This window comes from Arvicola amphibius, chromosome 6 (assembly GCF_903992535.2).
Source record: "Arvicola amphibius chromosome 6, mArvAmp1.2, whole genome shotgun sequence".
In the NCBI taxonomy this organism is placed as follows: Eukaryota; Metazoa; Chordata; class Mammalia; order Rodentia; family Cricetidae; genus Arvicola; species Arvicola amphibius.
Window position 1 is genome coordinate 133,313,680 of NC_052052.2, and position 19,308 is coordinate 133,332,987.

The window sequence follows — 19,308 nt, forward strand, 5'->3', positions numbered from 1 at the left end:
AAGACTAAGGCCATATATAGCCAATATTGCAATAAATTTATGGGGCCGTGACCTGCTACAACAATGGAATACCCAGATTAACATTCCTGCAGTCTCAGGAACTCATAATTCTGAGAAGGATGTAATAAAGTACCATGCACAAAGGTCACCAGCCATTCAGGCTGTACAAGAATATAAAGCAACTAACAAACCTTTAGAGGTACCAACAGCCCTACCTTTAAAATGGCTGAGAAGCCAATATGGGTTAAACAATGGCGTTTAGCTGAAGATAAATTACAGGCATTGGAACAGCTGGTACAAGAGCAACTAGATGCTCACCATATTGAGGAATCAACCAGCCCTTGGAATTCTCCTGTGTTTGTTGTAAAAAAGAAATCTGGTAAATGGAGAATTGGTGACAGATCTAAGAGCTGTCAACAGGTAATTCAACCTATGGGCCCACTACAATCTGGAATTCCTTTGCCTTCTCTATTACCAAAAGGATGGCCTCTTATAGTTATTGGTTTGAAAGATTGTTTTTTCACTATACCTTTACAAGAAAAGGATAGAGAAAAATTTGCCTTCACAGTGCCTACTTATAATAATTCTCAGCCTACTAAGAGATATCAATGGACTATCCTCCCACAGGGCATGCTCAATAGTCCCACATTATGCCAATATTTTGTAAGTAAGCCATTGGAAATAATTCATAAACAATTTCCCAAGTCAATAATTTATCATTATATGGATGACATTTTGCTATCTGATTTAAATAAAGATACTTTAGAAAGGATGTTTGAAGAAGTAAAGAAAGTCTTGCCTAAATGGGGATTACAAATTGCCCCTGAAAAAATTCAAAGAGGAAATTCTATTAATTACCTAGGTTACAGAATAGGGTTAGAGAAAATTAAAACGCAAAAGGCACAAATTAGGAGAGACAGGTTACAGACTCTTAATGACTTCCAAAGATTGTTAGGAGACATTTCCAGTCTACGACCAGCTGTTGGGATAACACCTGATCTAATAGTTCATTTAAACAAAACCTTAGATGGTGATAAAGATTTGAATAGTCCCAGAAAACTGACAGCTGAAGCAGAAAAGGAACTGACAATGATTGAGGAAAAATTACAGGAGGCACATGTGGATAGAGTGAACCCAAATCTTAGCTGCATCCTAGTCATATTGCCTTCCAGAATTTCTCCTACAGGGATTTTAATGCAGAGGGAAGATACTATTTTAGAGTGGATATTTATGTCTAATAAACCAAGTAAAAAATTAAAAACTTATGTGGAAAAAGTCTCTGAATTAATTATAAAAGGTAAGCTGAGACTTCGTCAACTAGCAGGTATAGACCCAGCAGAAATTATAGTGCCTTTTACTACTGAGGAAATAAAAAAGTTATGGGAAGACAATGAACCATGGCAAAGAGCTTGTGCTAATTTTTTTGGAGAAATTAATAGCAACTATCCCAAAAGTGATAGACTTAACCTCATAAAGAGAACTTCTTGGATTCTTCCTAGAATTGTACGGGATGCTCCAATAACTGGAGCCCGTACGTTTTATACTGATGCAAATAAATCAGGGAAAGCTGGTTACAAGTCAGATGAATTGAGTAAGGTGGAACAAAGCCCTTATAATTCTGTCCAAAAGGCAGAATTATATGCCATTCTTATGGTGCTAAGGGACTTTAAAGAACCTCTTAATATAGTTACAGATTCACAATATGCAGAAAGAGTTATCTTGCATATTGAAACTGCTGAATTTATTCCAGATGACACAGAGTTGACTTCATTGTTTATCCAGGTACAAGATATAATTAGGAATAGGCTTTGTCCAATGTACATAACACACATCCGGTCCCATACGGGTCTGCCTGGTCCTCTAGCACAAGGTAATGCTGAGATTGATCAATTATTGATTGGAAGTGTGTTGAAGGCCTCAGAATTTCATAAAAAGCATCATGTCAATAGTAAAGGCCTAAAGAAAGAATTTTCCATTACATGGCAACAAGCTAAGGACATAAATAGATGTCCTACTTGTTCTTTCTATAATCAAACACCGTTGCCTGCAGGGAGTAACCCAAAGGGTACTCAAAGGAATGAAATCTGGCAGATGGATGTGTTTCACTTTATGGAATTTGGTAAATTAAAATATGTACACCACACCATAGACACATATTCAGGTTTTCAATGGGCTACTGCCCTGAGCTCAGAAAAGGCCAATTCAGTAATCACACATTTATTAGAAGTTATGGCCATCATGGGTATACCTGCACAAATAAAGACAGACATATGTATCTAAGAAAATGAAACGCTTTTTTGATTATTATAATATAAAACACATTACAGGTATACCAAATAATCCTACAGGTCAGGCAGTTATAGAAAGATCAAATCGTACTATAAAGGATATGCTGAACAAACAAAAAAGGACGGAAAATACCCCCAGAAATAGATTGCGTAATGCTTTATTAACCTTGAATTTTCTTAACACTAGTGAGAAAGGAACAACAGCGGCAGAAAGACATTGGATAATGGAAAAGTCTGCTGAACTAAATCAACCAATTTATTTCAAAGATGTGCTGACCTCTCAATGGAAGCCAGGAGATGTGCTATGTTGGGGAAGGGGTTTTGCTCTTGTTTCCACAGGAGGAGAATAATTGTGGATACCATCAAAATTAATAAAGGTTCGATTTGAAGAGGAGAAACCTCTTGGAAAGGTGAAATAACAGCTCATCCACAATGATGATATTCATACAGGTGGTAAGAAAAACATATAGAATGGGGGCAGGGTTCTGTTCTTATCTCCACAGGTAAACATTCATCTTTGAAAAATCCAAGGGACCCTGGATGTTTGAATACTAACAGATGGGAAAATAACTGCCCAATAGGGATTATCAAGAAAACTGAATGGATTCTGTAAGTAGAATATACTAAATCATATTTCTAAATTTATAGAGCTGGTTTTGGAGTTGGACTCTGGCTCAGTCCCTCTCTAATTCCAAGCCTGTTGTTAAGAGAAAACCCAGAGTTTCTGGAGTTTCTGTCTCATGTCAAGAGCCATGATATGGGACAGAAAGAAATATGAGTTTAGAAAACATCTTTGCTTTTCTTCATACCTCTCATACTTTTCATTGAACATATCATGTCTTTCATTGAATATATGTATGTCTGTATATGTCTATATGATTAATGTTTGAGCTTTTCACAATGAACAATGAGTTTTTCCTGCAGTGACATTTGAAGTTTCCAGGAAGAAGATGGGGCCCCATAACAACAACTCCACCTGGTTGATATGACGTCATGATACTGATAGCGCTACTACAAGACTACAAGACCTGTTTTGGGTACCAGCTGCACAAGACAGTTCCAACTTGGTTATCTGAAATGGTGCACATCTTGTACAACATTCTGGCCAGACCTACACAAAATACTCAGAGACTATTTGCAATTTTAAAAGATATTGATCTTGGAATTTAACCATCATTTTACTTTCACAGGATCCCCCAGAAAGACGTCGCCCCCATGACAGCTGGAAGTAATTCTAGAGGACGACGTCCCCTCTCCCCGTAAAGTTTGTCCTTGAGTTTAGGGACATTATTTAAGGGTTGATTATAATTAGTATATGGTTGAGGGTTTGGGGGTTGGGGGAGGAATTTTATAAGCTCAGGGATCTTTTTGAAAAAAAAAGAGGGATAATTGGATGATGGGATAATAGATTTGTAATTGTGAGTTACTGTTTTTAGACAAATAATTTGGTATCAATTCTTGTATATTGATACAAAGTTAAGTTATATTGACTATTGTATGCATGCATGTTTCGACCTCTGTTTAAAACATTTATGTATTGATATATATTGTATTGATATATATATATTGTATGTATTTACCATATTGCATTGTATATTTGTACATTGTTTATATTTGGAGGTCATATTGTCCTCATTTATTGCACAGTTGTTTATTGTCTTAGTCTTTAAGTTAGATAGGTATTGAGAATTATATAGATCAGTAGTCATCTATGTTTGTCATTTATAATTAGACTAATCAGGTTCGTTAGATAAATAGAGATTATACTCAGAATAGATAGATAATCTTCAACCTCTTCAAAGAGCTGTAGAAAATGGCCTTTAACTCAGAATTCCATGGTAGACAAATAATTTGGTAGTGAGACACAATTGCTCCTGGCAACACCAATCTACTCCCGAGAGAATGTTGAGCACCAAAGACACTCCACGTGGAGCCTTTCTTCTTGGCAGAACTGGCCTTTGGGCAAAGAAATGCCCATACCTCAACCACTGACAGATACAGAGCATCCATAAATGGATAAAACAGGACTGTCATATCCTGCCAAGACAGGGTAAGATAGTTCTGAAGTTTCTTGCCTTTGAAAATGGTATGTCAGTTACGTTAGGCCTTAGCCAATGTTGGTTGCTTCAACGCTGCAAACGTGACTTTGGGTGATTGTCCAGGTAGCTAGTTGTCTCTGTGATTTGTTGCATGTTTTAGAAGTTGTTTGAATGCACTTCCTAATTACTCAGGTAACATTATTTTCCTTCTCAGATCTTCAATGGGGTTGAAGACTATATAAATGTAGTTACTTTCCTCTCATGACTTGGCCAAGTTATTTATTATACTGACTTAAGCTAGTTGGAATAGGATATTTGTGCTTATTGTATATAATTTCATAGTAGGTTTAGAACTCTCTTACTTAAACAAAAGGGGGAGGTGTTGCGGGAGCTCCTTCTGCTCCTTCTGCTCCTTCAGCCAATAGCCGCTGAGATACCAGCCCATTGGGGCGTGGTCTCTCTTTTTAAAAATGCGGCCACTTCCCTCCGCTTGCTCTCTGGCTTCCGGCTCCGCTTCTGACGACTAGGCTCCCTTCCTGATTGCGCAGAGGGCTGTTGTCTGGGACGGTGATCTGTAAGTTTTTTCCCCTTTAAATAAATAACCATTCTATTAATCATAATTCCAAACTGGTGTGGGATTGTTTGTGATTTACGCCATCAGGCAAGGGTTAGCACACAGCTTTCTAGAACTGTTGAGGTTGCTGCAGCAGGTGAGAGGAAAGGTGGCTGAGAAAACTGTCCCTGAAACAGCATCTCAGCTGTCACTTTGAGAAAGGGAAAGTGTCTGGGCAGTCTGGGAAGCCACTACTAAGGTAGAGGTTGGATTTCTGAGACTCTCTGTGCTGGGATACAAAGGCACTGGCCCTGAACATCTCTTAAAATCTTTCCGTAGTTTTAACGTGTTTCTAAATTGGTATAGCTTTCGTTAAAACTCTACCAAAAATTGGTATAGATCTTATTAAAGATTCAATGTGAGACAGACAGAGTTATGAGGAGGGTGGGTATTTCTAATGACACCGGTAAAACAGAAGTATGAACTTAATACGTGAATAATGATGAGACTGTTTTTCTTAAGGCAGGGGCCAGAAAATAATTCCTGAGAATTACAGCAGCCAAGGTTACTTAGGTAGAGCCGGGGCCAGGAAAGAGATAGATCAATTTAGATTCTCCTGTTTACCAGCTATAAGAACTTACCAAGTTACTTCTCATTCTGCTGAACTAGTTTATTAAATAAGTGTGTCAGGGTCCTCTGTTCAGAAAAGTCCTGAGTCTTGTTTCAGTGTGTAGCTGTCATACCTGCTTACAGAAGTATTTCAGACAAGCAAATACAGAGGTCTCAAAATTAAGTGCCTTAAAAACCATAAGGTTCAGAGAGGCCCATTAAACAAGATCCTTAAAGTGTCAAATGAGCCTGCTGTCCCACACTGCAGATGACAGCCTTGACCTCCAAGCACCTGATAAAACCCTTGTAATCAGGGGGTGGGGCTCCAGTGATTGACTTATTATCAGTGTAGTTCTGGGAGAAATTCATATATACCCTGTGAAGCCGCTCATTCAACAGGGCTATTGTTGCCCTGCTGAGGATGGAGTCTCTGTCTGCAATTCCCTTCAGGTGCATACAAGAATGCTCCACAGGTATGGAAAAGACTCAGAATTTACGATACACTTAGGGGTCTCTGTGCATCTCTATCTATGCTCTTTCATTTAGACTGATTTAACTGATTTGTGCTTTCATTCATAGCAAAGCTTCATTGCCTTCTAGATATGTAGAACCTACCAGAAACTCCCCAGTTCTAAATAATGCCCGACTCTGCTGAGTTAAGCCAAATTCTCTAATTTTCTACAAAAATAGGAATAGTGCTGAAATTCTATAGTTATATGAAAGAAAGAAATAGAGGAAAGAAAAATGTGTCAGTGCCCTGGCAAGAGAATTACCTGGGAAGTTATGGCATTCTTTTTGGAGGGCCGATTGAACATGATCTTCGTGATGCCATCTTCAGAGGTCACCACAATGTCCTTAGACTCCTGGACTTTCACATCAGCTCCACTTTTGCCCTGGCTAGAAGCTTCAGATGAGGGACTCAAACTGGACACCAGATCCACATAGTTTTGCCTGGCATTTTCCTAAAGAGTAGATGACAAAGACCTTTGGCATTTACAATAAGCAACTTGAGAAACATACTATGCTAATAAACACCACTGTGCGATAGAGAGCAGAGTATTTGATTCAGTAGAGGTGCATTGCAACTTCCAAGATTGTGGGAGAGAAGACCCATACATGCAATTCCAGCCACTGGGAGGCTGAGGCAGGCAGATTTTTCAGTTTAAGGCCAATCTAGACTACAGTAGTTGAAGAGTCCAAAAATAAGAATATAGAATTGTAAATACCAGAAATAAGAATAGATAAATAAAAAATACAAGTTGTAAGCCTAGGAGAATGAAAGCAGGCTGTCAGCAGCTTTCTTGGCAGCTTACAAATTAACTATTCGCAGTGGTTGGTTCCTTTTATACCCATAGCTCTATCTGAGAGGCTGAAGCGGCCCTCGCTCTGCAAACTGAGCATCGCTCTGCAAACTGAGGGTCAGCTTTTAGATAATCCCCTGGCCACTCATGACCAGCAATTGATGTGAGCTGAGTTAACTTTTAAATGATGGGATGTACGTGACTTTTGACTTTTTGGTTGGGCATTTTCCCATACCCTTCCCTGCCATGAGAAACTGGCAGTATCAGGGAGGTACTGAGCCTTGGTTAACACTATCAAGGAACACCAGGGAAAAATAATGGACTAAATACGAACAATAGTTTAACCGAAAAATTGTAAATGGAAATTGCAAAGAAGGGCAACCTGTGTCTACGTTTCACCTCAAGATTGTAAAAATTCCTTTGTTATTGCCTAATGCTTACTGTTATAAAAAGGGGGGGATCAAAAAACTGCCATTTGCCCAAGCCTTATAAGCCTGAACTCTGGCTGTGGTCTCAGCTAGCTGATTAACGTTTTGTGCCCCATGGAGATTTATTTTTTAATATTTAAATTTTTTTCCTGGAATAAAGTTTGCTTCTGGTTTACTAGACTTGGGTGGTCTGTCCCAATCTTTCTGTGAATCTGCCCCCCCCAATGGACCCAACATAGTGAGTGGGTGAAATAAAGGAATTTCAATGACTCACGCAGAGATTTGTTGGGAGCAGGGAAACATCTATGAGCTCTGGTTATTAACAGGACACAAACTTACCTTTGGGAGGCTGCCAAGGGCATTCCACGCTTCCCACTTGGCTTTATTGACTAGGTCAAACATGCCTGGCTTAGGCATATTACAGGGTCCATCTGTGGCCTACAGAGAATGCAGGGGTGATTAATCTGGAATAGAAAGAAACTAAGAGTTCATCAGTTTTGTATCCCTGATCATTTGTCACAAGTGAAAACACTGATCCAATTTTCAAATCACAAAATTTGAAAGCCCACACTGTCTAAAGTCCTCTCTATGGGGACAGAACCAGGAATTTAGTGGTAAACTCCTGCTAACTGCTCAAAGGGCTGTAGCTGGTGCAGGTGGGGATGGGGTCTTCAGTTCCTGGTCCCCAGGCAGCTTAGCTGAATGGCACTCCAGAAAATACAAAGAAAACTGATTTTGTGTGAGGGCAGGTAGGGTGCGTATACTGAAATGAATTAACACCCCACTCAGCTACTTTTCAGAAGAGATTTTCAAGCGATTTAAAATGTATAAAGTTTTCCCTAGAGTCAGTTCATGGAGAACAGAAGAGGCTTGGAGATGACAGGCAGTGGAGGCTTCGCTCATCCAAAGTCACCCACTGTAGTCTGTCATCTGGGAGGTAACAGAGAACTGAGCCCACAAAGGGCTGCACAGAATTCCCTCCCTCTGCCAATGGGAAGCTAAGGACTGCTGGAGACAACAGGTAGTGGCTTCTATTTGTTCCTGGTCCTTGTACTTCTCCATCCCAACTGCTGACCAGTCGGTCCTAACTCCAGACAGACTGCAAGCTTAGGGTTGCACGGTTTCTAAGACCACCTCAGCTCATATCCACTAAAAAGATTCACAGTACCCTTGCAAGCTGTGGTATTCATGGTTAAAGTTCCTCACAGGGAAAGGACAGAAACTTAACTAACCGAGGGCAAAAACTCATAGAATAGAGTTCAGAGGTGAAGTCAATGTGACACTCCTATTGTCTTTTCTCCAAGAGTTATGAAGGGGAAATGCCCCAGACTGATGGATATATGAAAATACGGGGTGAATATTGCCAATGAAGAAGTTCTCTGCAGTTTCCATGTCTACTCTTTGCCAGAGCCCTAACCCATAGGTCAACCTACCTACCCTGAGACCACCGTGTACCTTAAATCCAGAGCTAGACTGTCTAGGCAAATAAAGATGCTTGTACAAGCATGACCATTCATGGGGTTAGAGAATACCCCCTAGCTTCTGAGGGCAAAGTCTTTTTGGACAAGTAAAATTCTTGAATGTACACTTCCATTTTCTGAGTGAGGGTTTCTATTGCTGTGATAAAAATACTCTGACCAAAAGCAACTTGGGAGGATAGCGTCTATCAGCTTCTTCTCAGCACCTCATGGAACCTTCTCAAAAATTGACCACATACTTGGTAACAACAAAAAAAAAAAACCTCAACAAATACAAAAAAAAAATTGGAAGAACCCAATATATCTTGTCAGATCATCATGGTATAAAACTAGAAGTCAAAAGCAATACTAATTCCAGAAAACCCACAAACACATGGAAATTAAACAGTGTCACCTGAAGCATCAATTGGTCAAGGAAGAAATAAAGAGAGAAATTAAAGACCTTCTAAAATTCAGTGAAAATAACCACACAACATACCCAAATTTATGGGACACAATTAAAGCAGTGGTAAGAGGAAAGTTCATAGCACTAAATGCCTACATAGAGAAGCTGGGAAAACCCTACACTAGTGAGTTAACACAACACCTGAAAACTCTAGAACAAAAGAAGCAAACTCACCTAAGAGAACTAGACGACAGGAAATAATCAAAGTGAGAGCTGAAATCAACAAAATAGAAACAAAGAAAACAATACAAAGAACCAATGAGACAAAGAGCTGGTTCTTCAAGAAAATCAACAAAATAGAAAAACCTTTATCCAAACTAACTAAAAGGCAGAGAGAGAATATCCAAATTAATAAATGTAGTGAGGAGCTGCAGGCTGCATTCCCGCCTGGCTCCCGGCCGCCTGGCTAGCTTATGCCCCGAAATAACAACACACAAATTGTATTCTTTTTTAAAAATATTTATTTGTTTATTTATTGTGTATACAATATTCTGTCTGCGTGTATGCCTGCAGGCCAGAAGAGGGCTCCAGACCTCATTACAGATGGTTGTGAGCCACCATGTGGTTGCTGGGAATTGAACTCAGGACCTTTGGAAGACGAGGCAGTGCTCTTAACCACTGAGCCACCTCTCCAGCCTCACAAACTGTATTCTTTTAAACACTGCCTGTCACATATCTTGCTTTAACCCATATCTAATAATCTATGTAGCACCACGAGGTGGTAGCTTACCGGGAAGATTCTAACATACGTCCATCTTGGGCCGGAGCTTCACCGCATCTACCTAACTTCCCTTCTTCCCAGCATTCTGTTCTGTCTACTCCACCTATTTAAATCCTGCCCTATCAAAAAGCCAAGGCAGTTTCTTTATTAACCAATGAGAGTCCTCCATCAAATAAAATAAAAAATGAAAAGGAGTCATAACAGATATGGAGGAAATACAGAGAATCAACAGGTCATATTTTGAAAACCTGTACTCCACAAAATTGGAAAACTTAAAGGAAATGTACGACTTTCTGGATAAATATCACCAAAATTAAATCAAGACCATATAAGCAAATTAAACAGACCTATAACTGCTGAAGAAATAGAAACAGTCATCAAAAGTCTCCCAACCAAAAAAAGCCCAGGACCAGATGGTTTCAGCTCATAATTTTACAAGAATTTCAAAGAAGAACTAATACCAATACTCCTCAAATTATTCCACACAATAGAAACAGAAGGAACATTGCCAAACTCTTTTTATGAGGCTATAATTACCCTGATATCCAAATCACAGATTACTAAGCAAGAGGATTACAGACCAATCTCATTCATGAACATTGATGCAATAATACTAAATAAAATACTGGCAAATTGAATCCAAGAACACATCAGAACCATCATCCACCATGATCAAGTTGGCTTCATCCCACAGATGCAGGGATGGTTCAACATATGAAAATCTGTCAATGTAATCTACCATATAAACAAGCTGAAAAATAAAAACCACATGATCATGTCATTAAATGCCAAAAAAGCATTTGACAAAATACAACATCCCTTCATGATACAGGTCTTGGAGAGAGCAGGCATTAAAGGAACATACCTAAACATAATTAAGGCAATATACAGCAAGCCAACAGCCAACATCAAACTAAATGGAAATTCCCAGAGAGTCCACTGAAATCAGGAACAAGAGAAGGTTGTCCACTCTCTCCATATCTATTCAATATAGTTCTTGAGATCCTAGCTAGAGCAATAAGACACCAAAGGGAAATCAAGGGGATACGAATTGGAAAAGAAGAAGTCAAACTCTCACTGTTTGCTGATGATAATGATAGTTTACATGAGTGATCCCCAAACTTCTACAACTCATAAACACTTTCAGCAATGTAGCAGGATACAAGATTAACTCAAAAAAGTCAGTAGCCCTCCTGTATACAGATGATAAAAGGACCAGGGAAGAAATCAGGGAATCAACCCTTTCACAATAACCACAAATAGCATAAAATATCTCAGAGTAACTGTAACCAAACAAGTGGAAGACTTGTATGACAAGAACTTTAAATCTTTGAGGAAAGAAATTGAAGAAGACACTAGAAAGTGGAAAGATCTCCTATACTCTTGGGTACACAGAATTAATATAGTAAAAATGGCAATCTTACCAAAAGCAATCTACAGATTCAATGCAATGCCCATCAAAATCCCAGCAAAATTATTCAAAGACTTCAAAAGAATGGTACTCAACTTCATATGGAAAAGCAAAAAACTCAGGATAGCCAAAACAATCCTGAACAATAAAAGAACTCTTGAGGCATCACAATCCCTGACTTCAAACTCCACTACAGAGCTACAGTACTGAAAACAGACTGGTATTGGCATAAGAACAGACAGAAGGACCAATGGAACTGAATAGAAGACCCCGATATCAATCCACATATTTTCAAACACCTGATATTTGACAAGGAAGCAAAAAATATCAAATGGAAAAAAGAAAACATATTTAACACGTAGTGCTGGCATAACTGGATATCAACATGTAGAAGGATGAAAATAGACCCATATCTATCACCATGCACAAAACTCAAATCCAAATGGATCAAAGACCTTAACATAAAGCCAGTTACACGGAGCCTTATAGAAGAGAAAGTGGGAAGCACATTTGAATGCATTGGCACAGGGAACCACTTCATAAATATAACCCCAGCAGCACAGACACTGAGAGAAACAATTAATAAATGGGACCTCCTGAAACTGTAAAGCAAAGGACACGGTCAACAAGACAAAACGACAGCCTGTAGAATGGGAAAAGATCTTTACTAACCCCACATCAGACAGAGGTCTGATCTCCAAAATATACAAAGAACTCAAGAAATTGGACACCAAAAGAACACATAATCCAATAAGAAAAATGGAGTATAGATCTAAACAGAGAACTCTCAATAGAGGAATCTAAAATGGCTGAAAGACACTTAAGGAAATGTTCAACATCCTTAGTCATCAGAGAAATGCAAATCAAAACAACTCTGAGATTCCATCTTACACCTGTAAGAATGGCCAGGATCAAAAACACTGATGACAACTTAATGCTGGAGAGGATGAGGGGAAAAGGGAAAAAAAAAAAAGAACACTTTTGCATTGCTGGTGGGAATGCAAGCTGGTACAGCCCCTTTGGATGTCAGTGTGGTGATTTCTCAGAAAATTAGGAAACAACCTTCCTCAACACCCATTAATACCCACTCTTGGGTATATATCCAAAGGATGCTCAATCGTGCCACCAGGACATGTGCTCAACTATGTTCACAGCAGCTTTATTTGTCATAGCCAGAACCTGGAAACAACCTAAATGCCCCTTGACTGAAGAATGGATAAGGAAAATGGAGTACTACACAGCAGAAAAAACAACACCTTGAATTTTTCAGGAAAATAGATGGAGCTAGAAAACATTATTTTGAGTGAGGTAACCCAGACCCAGAAAGACAATTATCACATGTACTCACTCATAGGTGGTTTTTAAACATAAAGCAAAGAAAGCCAGCCTCCAAATGATAATCCCAGAGAACTTAGACAACAATGAGAACACTAAGAGAGACTCACATAGAGCTAATTTATATGTGAAGTAAAAAGTAGAAAAAGAAAAGATCTCCTGAGTAAATTGGGAACATGGGGACTTTGGGGGAGGGTTGAAGGGGGAAGGGGAGAGGCAGGGAGGGGAGCAGAGAAAAATGTAGAGCTCAATAAATATCAATAAAAAATACGTATATAATAAAAAAAACCCTACCAGAACACCCACACAGTGACACTGATGTTAATCACCTGGTAGAAATGATAAAAATAATAAATGATAACACAGGAGTCCAGGCTGGCAGACTTAGGAGTGAAGTCTTTCCATTATAACCTTTAGTTCCTCAATGATTATAAAAATTTTCAAACATTCACAAATACATGAGTTATAGTATCCAATTAACAGCTATTAAATTTTGCCTTATATGCTTTACCTATTTTCTTTTTTGTTCATTTTAATTCGTTTCAAACATCCCAAACACCACATTATTCCATCCTTAAATACTTACTTTCCATTTCCCCGGAACACCAACATTTTATTATATAAACATGGCACCATTAACAATATCCAGGATATCACTAAATAAGTTAGTAAAACTCAGTCAATATTCAAATTTCCCCAACTGCCCTGAAACACCTTTTCAGTAATTACTCTACTCAGGAAGGACTCCAAGCAGGGGCCCCAAACATGTAAATGTGAATGTTCTTTCTTTCAAGTCTCTTTATTCTGGAGAGAAGCAGAGAAGCAACTCTGCGCTTTGAAAGTATATCAAAACCCAACCTAAAAAGCAAACCTAAACAAAGCCTGCATCACACACCACAAAGGGGGACAGCCATGCAGCCCAACCATTCAAAGCTGCCTGTTAGAAGCATATCAACTTCAGGAATCATTTGCTCCAAATATGTATAAATCACATCCGACCTCAGCCCATTACCTGCTTATACAGCGCGTAGAGTTGCAGCTTCACTTGGTTTCCTGGATCCTTCTTCAGGAGTTTCACTTGGTTCACTGCATTTTCAAAGTCCTGCTGACTGGCTCTCATCTTTGGTCTGCCCAAGTGCACCTGAGCCACTGGGAATCTAAAGACCTGTGGGAGACTACAAACAGTGGTTTCTATTTGTTCCTAGGTCTTCCTTTCTGCAGCAGAATTACCGATTGGCCCCGAGCCCTATTAATCAGAATGACATGCTTATCTACAGTATTTTCTCTAAGTCAGCGACCTCCCGCAGACTGGTACAAACTTTTTCAAATGACGTGTAGGTGTTGCCTTTTGAGAAAGTCACTCATGCCACCACCGCTTTACTGCAACCACCAAGCTCCAGGCTTTGCTCCTGGCGCGCAATTTCTTTGGGTTGTTTCATTTGGGTCGCTCTAACCAGCCACTTCTCTGAATAGGTTTTGAAAACCATGCTAGTGATAACGGACTGCGCGTGTGCAGCGCTCAGAAAACTTGCAATCTTGGTCACAGTGCAGCCTTGGAGCCCTAGGAAGTTCCGGGCTGGGCCTGCAGGCATGGGCTCCTCCCGGAACCAGAGTTTGCAACTCTCCCTGCCTGGCAGAGGTGGGCAGAGCGCATCCATTCTTACCCTTCTGGCTTCAGCAGAGGAAGGACATTCGAGGTCCCTATTTAGAGCTCTCTCGCTGCGTAACCGCCAAAGGAGTATCCTGCTGTGCTGCTAGCCAGACCAGGTGACAGAGCGGGCGGCTCCGCGGGCGGGCGACAAACCTCGCTGGCAACTTTGGGCCAGAGAGCCGAGGCTGCCGGCTTACCTCGGACACCAGCACCGCACCACTCTCCAGGTCACTGCCGCCATAGCTAGATGCTCAAGACAATCTGATCCCTGAGGTTTGGGCCCTGCTGAAACTTCAAGACGTGACGGGGAAGAGGGCGGAGCCAAATGTGAGCTCCGGGCGTAGGCGGAGCCAGGGGGGTGAGCTCGGGCTGTGAAAGGAGCCCGGCAAGGTAGGGAGGGCGGAGCAGGGCTAGAATGTGAGCCCCAGGCAGGGGTGTGGCTGGCCTCTCCTTCAGAGCCAGAGCTCTGAATGGGCGGGTTTCGGGGAGGAGCCCAGAATTTCTGGAGCAGGTCCAACTCTGTACATAGGTGACTGGCACCAGACTAGCAAAGACAGCTGAAAGCAAGAGTAAGGAGTCAGATTGCTGGGCTCTGGGAGTTTTAATCAGAGATACTAAAGCATGTTCATTTAAAAAACCCGATCATTTTTCAGCATGTCAGTTAGGAGCATATTCCTGAGCACACTCAGTTTAACGTCACGGAGCACATGTTTAAAGATTAAATGAACAAGAATGCCCCCTGGACATGATTATCTTGCTCAATAGGGTCTAAGAGGAACTTGGAAAGACACAGTACAAGTTGCATTAACGTAGGTGTTTGCACCTGAAGGTGTCAGCCTTGCTTAGCAGCTAACCATATTTGGAGCAGGGGCCATGTCCTGTGAACACAGTGACTGCCCGGAGACGGGTGGGAGTGGGGCAGTTCTCAATGAAAGGGAAGCACTGTGAGATGGGCAGCACTCCATTTGAGCATGAGGATCACTGTGTCCAGGCTAAGGAGTTTGAATTCTGTGCTAGGAACACAAGAGAGCCATAAAAGAGCTAACTGGTGGGGCTAGAGAGTTGGCTGAGTTGTTTGAGAACATTTGTTGCTCTTGCAGAGGAATTGGGTTTGCCTTTCCTGAGCCTACATGGTGACTCATGACCACTCATGACTCCAGGTCCAGGGGAACAGATCCCAATTCTGACCTCTGCAGGTACCAAACACACAGATGGTGTTGCATGTGCACAGATGTGCAAAATCAACCACACATAAACTAATAAAGTTAAATTAAAAAGCTAAATACATTTTTTAAAAGATCCAATTGGCATGCCTTTGATCTAGTTCACAGAGCAGTCAGAGTTGCCCAGCACATCTCCTGAGGGTATTGTTTCTGGACCAGAGTGAGAATGGCAGAATCCTCAAGCCCTCAGCCAGAGCTCTAATCTCCACTCTATTGTAGGAGGACCAGGGCTTCCTTGTTCTTATGAAGACCTTGAGGGAAGGTATCTGATTCAATTAGATCTGACCTTAGAGGTTGATTGCAGGGACCAGAGCTGCCTAAGAAGGGATTTGATAAGAGTCCCAGGCCTAGTGGTCACAAGAGCCTAGGAAATGTTTCAAGCAACACTGAATCTTGGGGGTTCTGCTTCACCGAATATATTCAGAATTTTGGCAGATGTCTTTTGAAATAGTAGAATGAAACCTATGGTTGATGAACCTGTCCGACAAACTGACTGTTTTTATTTTTAACATTAAAATCTCATCAGATTATGTTATGATCATGACATATAAAATTTTAGCACATATAGTATAAGGAATGACTTTAATTTTATGCAAACAACAGCAAAGGCTGGAGTCTGAAAGAAGCCTGAGTCCCTTCTGTCTCACTGCGGGCTCCCCTCTATGGATCTGTCGTCCTTCCACACCTGTTTCTTGGCTTTATCTCCCCCTGCCCCAACCCACTCAGCTTTCTTCAGGTCTCACTGTTTCTGCATTGCTGCTGCTTGATCAGCCCTGACTGGCTTTGCTCTCTTCCCACCTCTGCAGCCTGCTTTTCTCCTGCTCCCTGACTGATCTCCCGACACTGTAAATCTGATGGCTGTGGTTCCAACTGTGGCCTAGAGTTCTCATTTGGGAAACATCTCTCAGTTCCTGTGTCGATGGCATTTGGGGGCAAGACCTTTGAGTAGTGACTAAGGTGAGACATTAACAAACAGCATGAAGGCCCTGGCTGGTTACCAGAACCTTGACACTTAGACATCCCACCTTCCAGAATGCTGAACTGGCTTCTATTGTCTGTAATTTAGCCAGTTGGTGGCTTTTTGTTGTAGAAACTTAAATTGTACCATTTCACTGACAAAAAGCCACTAACTGGGTAAATTACAGACATGACTCACGACAGTTCTTGATCCTTCCTCTGTCACTGGAATCTTGTGTGGGTCCCTTTGCCTAATAAGTAACCCAAACCTCTTAGTGTAACACATAAGGAAGGCCTTTGAGATTTGGCCCATGATGTCTACTCATCTCTCCTGCTTGCCCTTTCCATTCATTCATTCACACACTCATGTATCCATTATGTCGGCTTTTTATGAGATAGTCTCACTATGTCTCAAACATCTGGTGATCTTCTTGCTCCTGCCTCTGCCTCTTGAGTTCTAGGATTATAGGCTTGTACTATGGTGTATAGCTCTTTTTTTATTTTAAAAACATTTGTTTTGAGGCAGAATCTCACTACAAAGGCCTTACTTGAACTTGTGTTGATCCTCCTGTCTCCGCCTTGGATTGTAGGTAGACATCCTTGCCTGTTCTTTCTGTTTGGAAATGGGTGTCCAGCCTCTCTGGGTCTCTGTAGCCCATGCTTTCTCAACCCTGACACTGTTAGATGTGAGAAATCTCTGACTCCCTCGTTGGTGCTAGTCCCCTCCTGTGATCCTACTCTCTCCAGAGCTGGCCTATTTCCTAAGACAGATGTGACCAAGTTTCTTTCAGACTAGCAGTTTGTTCAGCCCTCACCTGCCCCCTATTAAATGCCATTTCCCAACTCTGGGCACCCTGCTTGATAGGAAAGACGGGCTGTGGTCATTTGTTGTAGGGAAGTAGATCGACCAAGGACTTTCTCAGAGGCTCTGAAGACAGGACAACAGGAACTTTAGTTCTGTGTCCTCAAAGGACTGTGTAATGGACAAATTAAAAATGCTGCAGGATCCCTGGCTGCGGCAGACATCAGAAACACTGCAGGTCCCCAAGCAGCAGCAGCAGGCAGGGGGCAGTGGGTCCCGAGAGCAGCCCGTTCTAGGCAGGGATGGCACACGAGACCACGCAGCAGGTCCTCGAAGGTGGTTGGTCACGGCAAGCCATGTCGCCATGGTGGACTAGAGACAGATGGATAGGCACACCATGCAGAGTGAGGTTGGATATTTATTTAGTGGTTATGGAGGGGAAAGGGAGAAAAATGAAGAAGAGAGAGAGAGAGAGAGAGAGAGAGAGAGAGAGAGAGAGAAAAGAGATAGAACTCAGAGAGAGAGAGAGAGAGAGAGAGAGAGAGAGAGAGAGAGAGAGAGAGAGAGAGAGAGAAAAGAGATAGAACTCAGGCTGAAAGCTGAAGATCAGCCTGTCTCAGCAGACAGGGGAAGGAGCGGGTGTGGCTTGTCTCTTAAAGAGATAGAACAGATCATTACAGAGTGAACCTGGCAAGGCCAGTCTGAGGCTGGAGTCAATGTCTTGAAGGAGTGAAGGTTGCAATTGCTGGGGCTGTGACTCTTCCCACTGGGTTGTGATCATCAGCTGTTACACAGCTGATGCATGTCTGATGTATCTTGTGTTCTTTCCCCAACATTATCTGATTTGGCTCTATGATTACCTTGGTCATTATCCCCCGCTCATAGTATATAAGATGCTGAACTTCTTAATAAACTTCCTTGTATAAGTCGTCAGCTCCTACAAGACATCCTAGTCCCAGGTATTGCTTTTGTCCTCTTCATTTCTCACTCCTGGTCTCCTATCCAACACCTTGCTCTCTGGGACTCTTATTCCTGAAGGTTCCGGTCAGTTTATTGAGGGCAAGTGAACTGTTGAAAGCTTCTGTACTAGCCTTTGTGTTTCCACATCTGATGACAACTTTGGGTCAGTTGTCAGCTTTTGGTAATCTGTCAGTCGGTGTTAACTGACTTTGTGCTCACAGGCATTTCTTTTTCTGTGAGTCAAGCACAGGCAAAGGAATTGGACTTTTGCCAGGTTCCTATAACGAAAGCACCAGGGAAAGTGGGACAGGGAAAATCATTTTCACATATAATTGCAGGGGGAAGGGGCCTATTATGACTCGATTAGTCTCTAAAGAGTCTCTGTACCTTTTGTTCTCCCTCATGTTTCCTGCTTCAGTTTCATGATTCTGTTTGAGATGAACAGACCCTGTGTAACTCTGTTGGAAGCAGCCACTTTATGCTTCTGTCTGTCTTTCCAGTCTTCCCTCATCTTTCCCCTAATCTTTTGTTATTCTTTGTAGATGAAGTTTTAAGTATTCCAGGCTTATTTCAAATTCCACTTAGCTGGGGATGACCTTGAACTTCTGATGCCTTCATTTTTCAAATGCTGGTATTAGGTGCAGCCCTGAGCATGGAATTGAGGCAAGAACTGTGCTAACTGAGCCCCAGCCCCAGCCACTCCACTACCTCCTTTTTTGTTTTGTATTTTTTGTTTTAAGGCTTTAGTTCTACTTTGTACCGTGCACTGGACCTAAAGCCTCCTTTGCAGCAGCTTTCCTCATGTGAGAGTTACAGATATGCCTGGCTTAACCTTCTTTCTCTTGTTCCTTCTGTCTCCCTCCTCCTCCTCCTCGTCTTCTTCTTCCCCACTTCCTGTCAAATCAGAGTGTTGCCACACAGCCCAGTTTGGCCTCTAAATCAGGATAGTTCAGCCTTTCTGTGATTACAGTGTATGCAATATGCCTTTCTTTTGCTTCATCTTTAACAAGCACCCCCTCCACAGGGTGTCCTAAGTTGAAAGAGGGACCTCGGTAATGGCTCCTTCCTTTCTCATCTCAGATGATTTCCTCTGCAGAATACGAATGT

At 41.4% G+C, this 19,308-nt stretch overlaps 1 protein-coding gene across 4 annotated transcripts in view; it reads right to left on the bottom strand.

The window, feature by feature from the left end:
* The window catches only part of LOC119816254 (enoyl-CoA delta isomerase 2), a 46,120-nt gene that overhangs the window by 14,787 nt on the left and 12,025 nt on the right, over positions 1-19,308 (bottom strand). The window contains exons 1-4 of one of the 4 annotated variants that reach the window (XM_038332743.1): positions 14,457-14,609; positions 13,621-13,783; positions 7,558-7,656; positions 6,263-6,451 (exon numbers count right to left, since the gene is read on the bottom strand). In XM_038332743.1, the coding sequence (XP_038188671.1) occupies positions 6,263-6,451; positions 7,558-7,656; positions 13,621-13,783; positions 14,457-14,500 (495 nt within the window). In that variant the 5' untranslated portion in view covers positions 14,501-14,609. Of the gene's footprint in view, positions 1-6,262; positions 6,452-7,557; positions 7,657-13,620; positions 13,784-14,272; positions 14,431-14,456; positions 14,613-19,308 lie in introns of those variants that run through there. The other 3 variants (XM_038332745.1, XM_038332744.1, XM_038332746.1) reach the window with 3 other exon arrangements.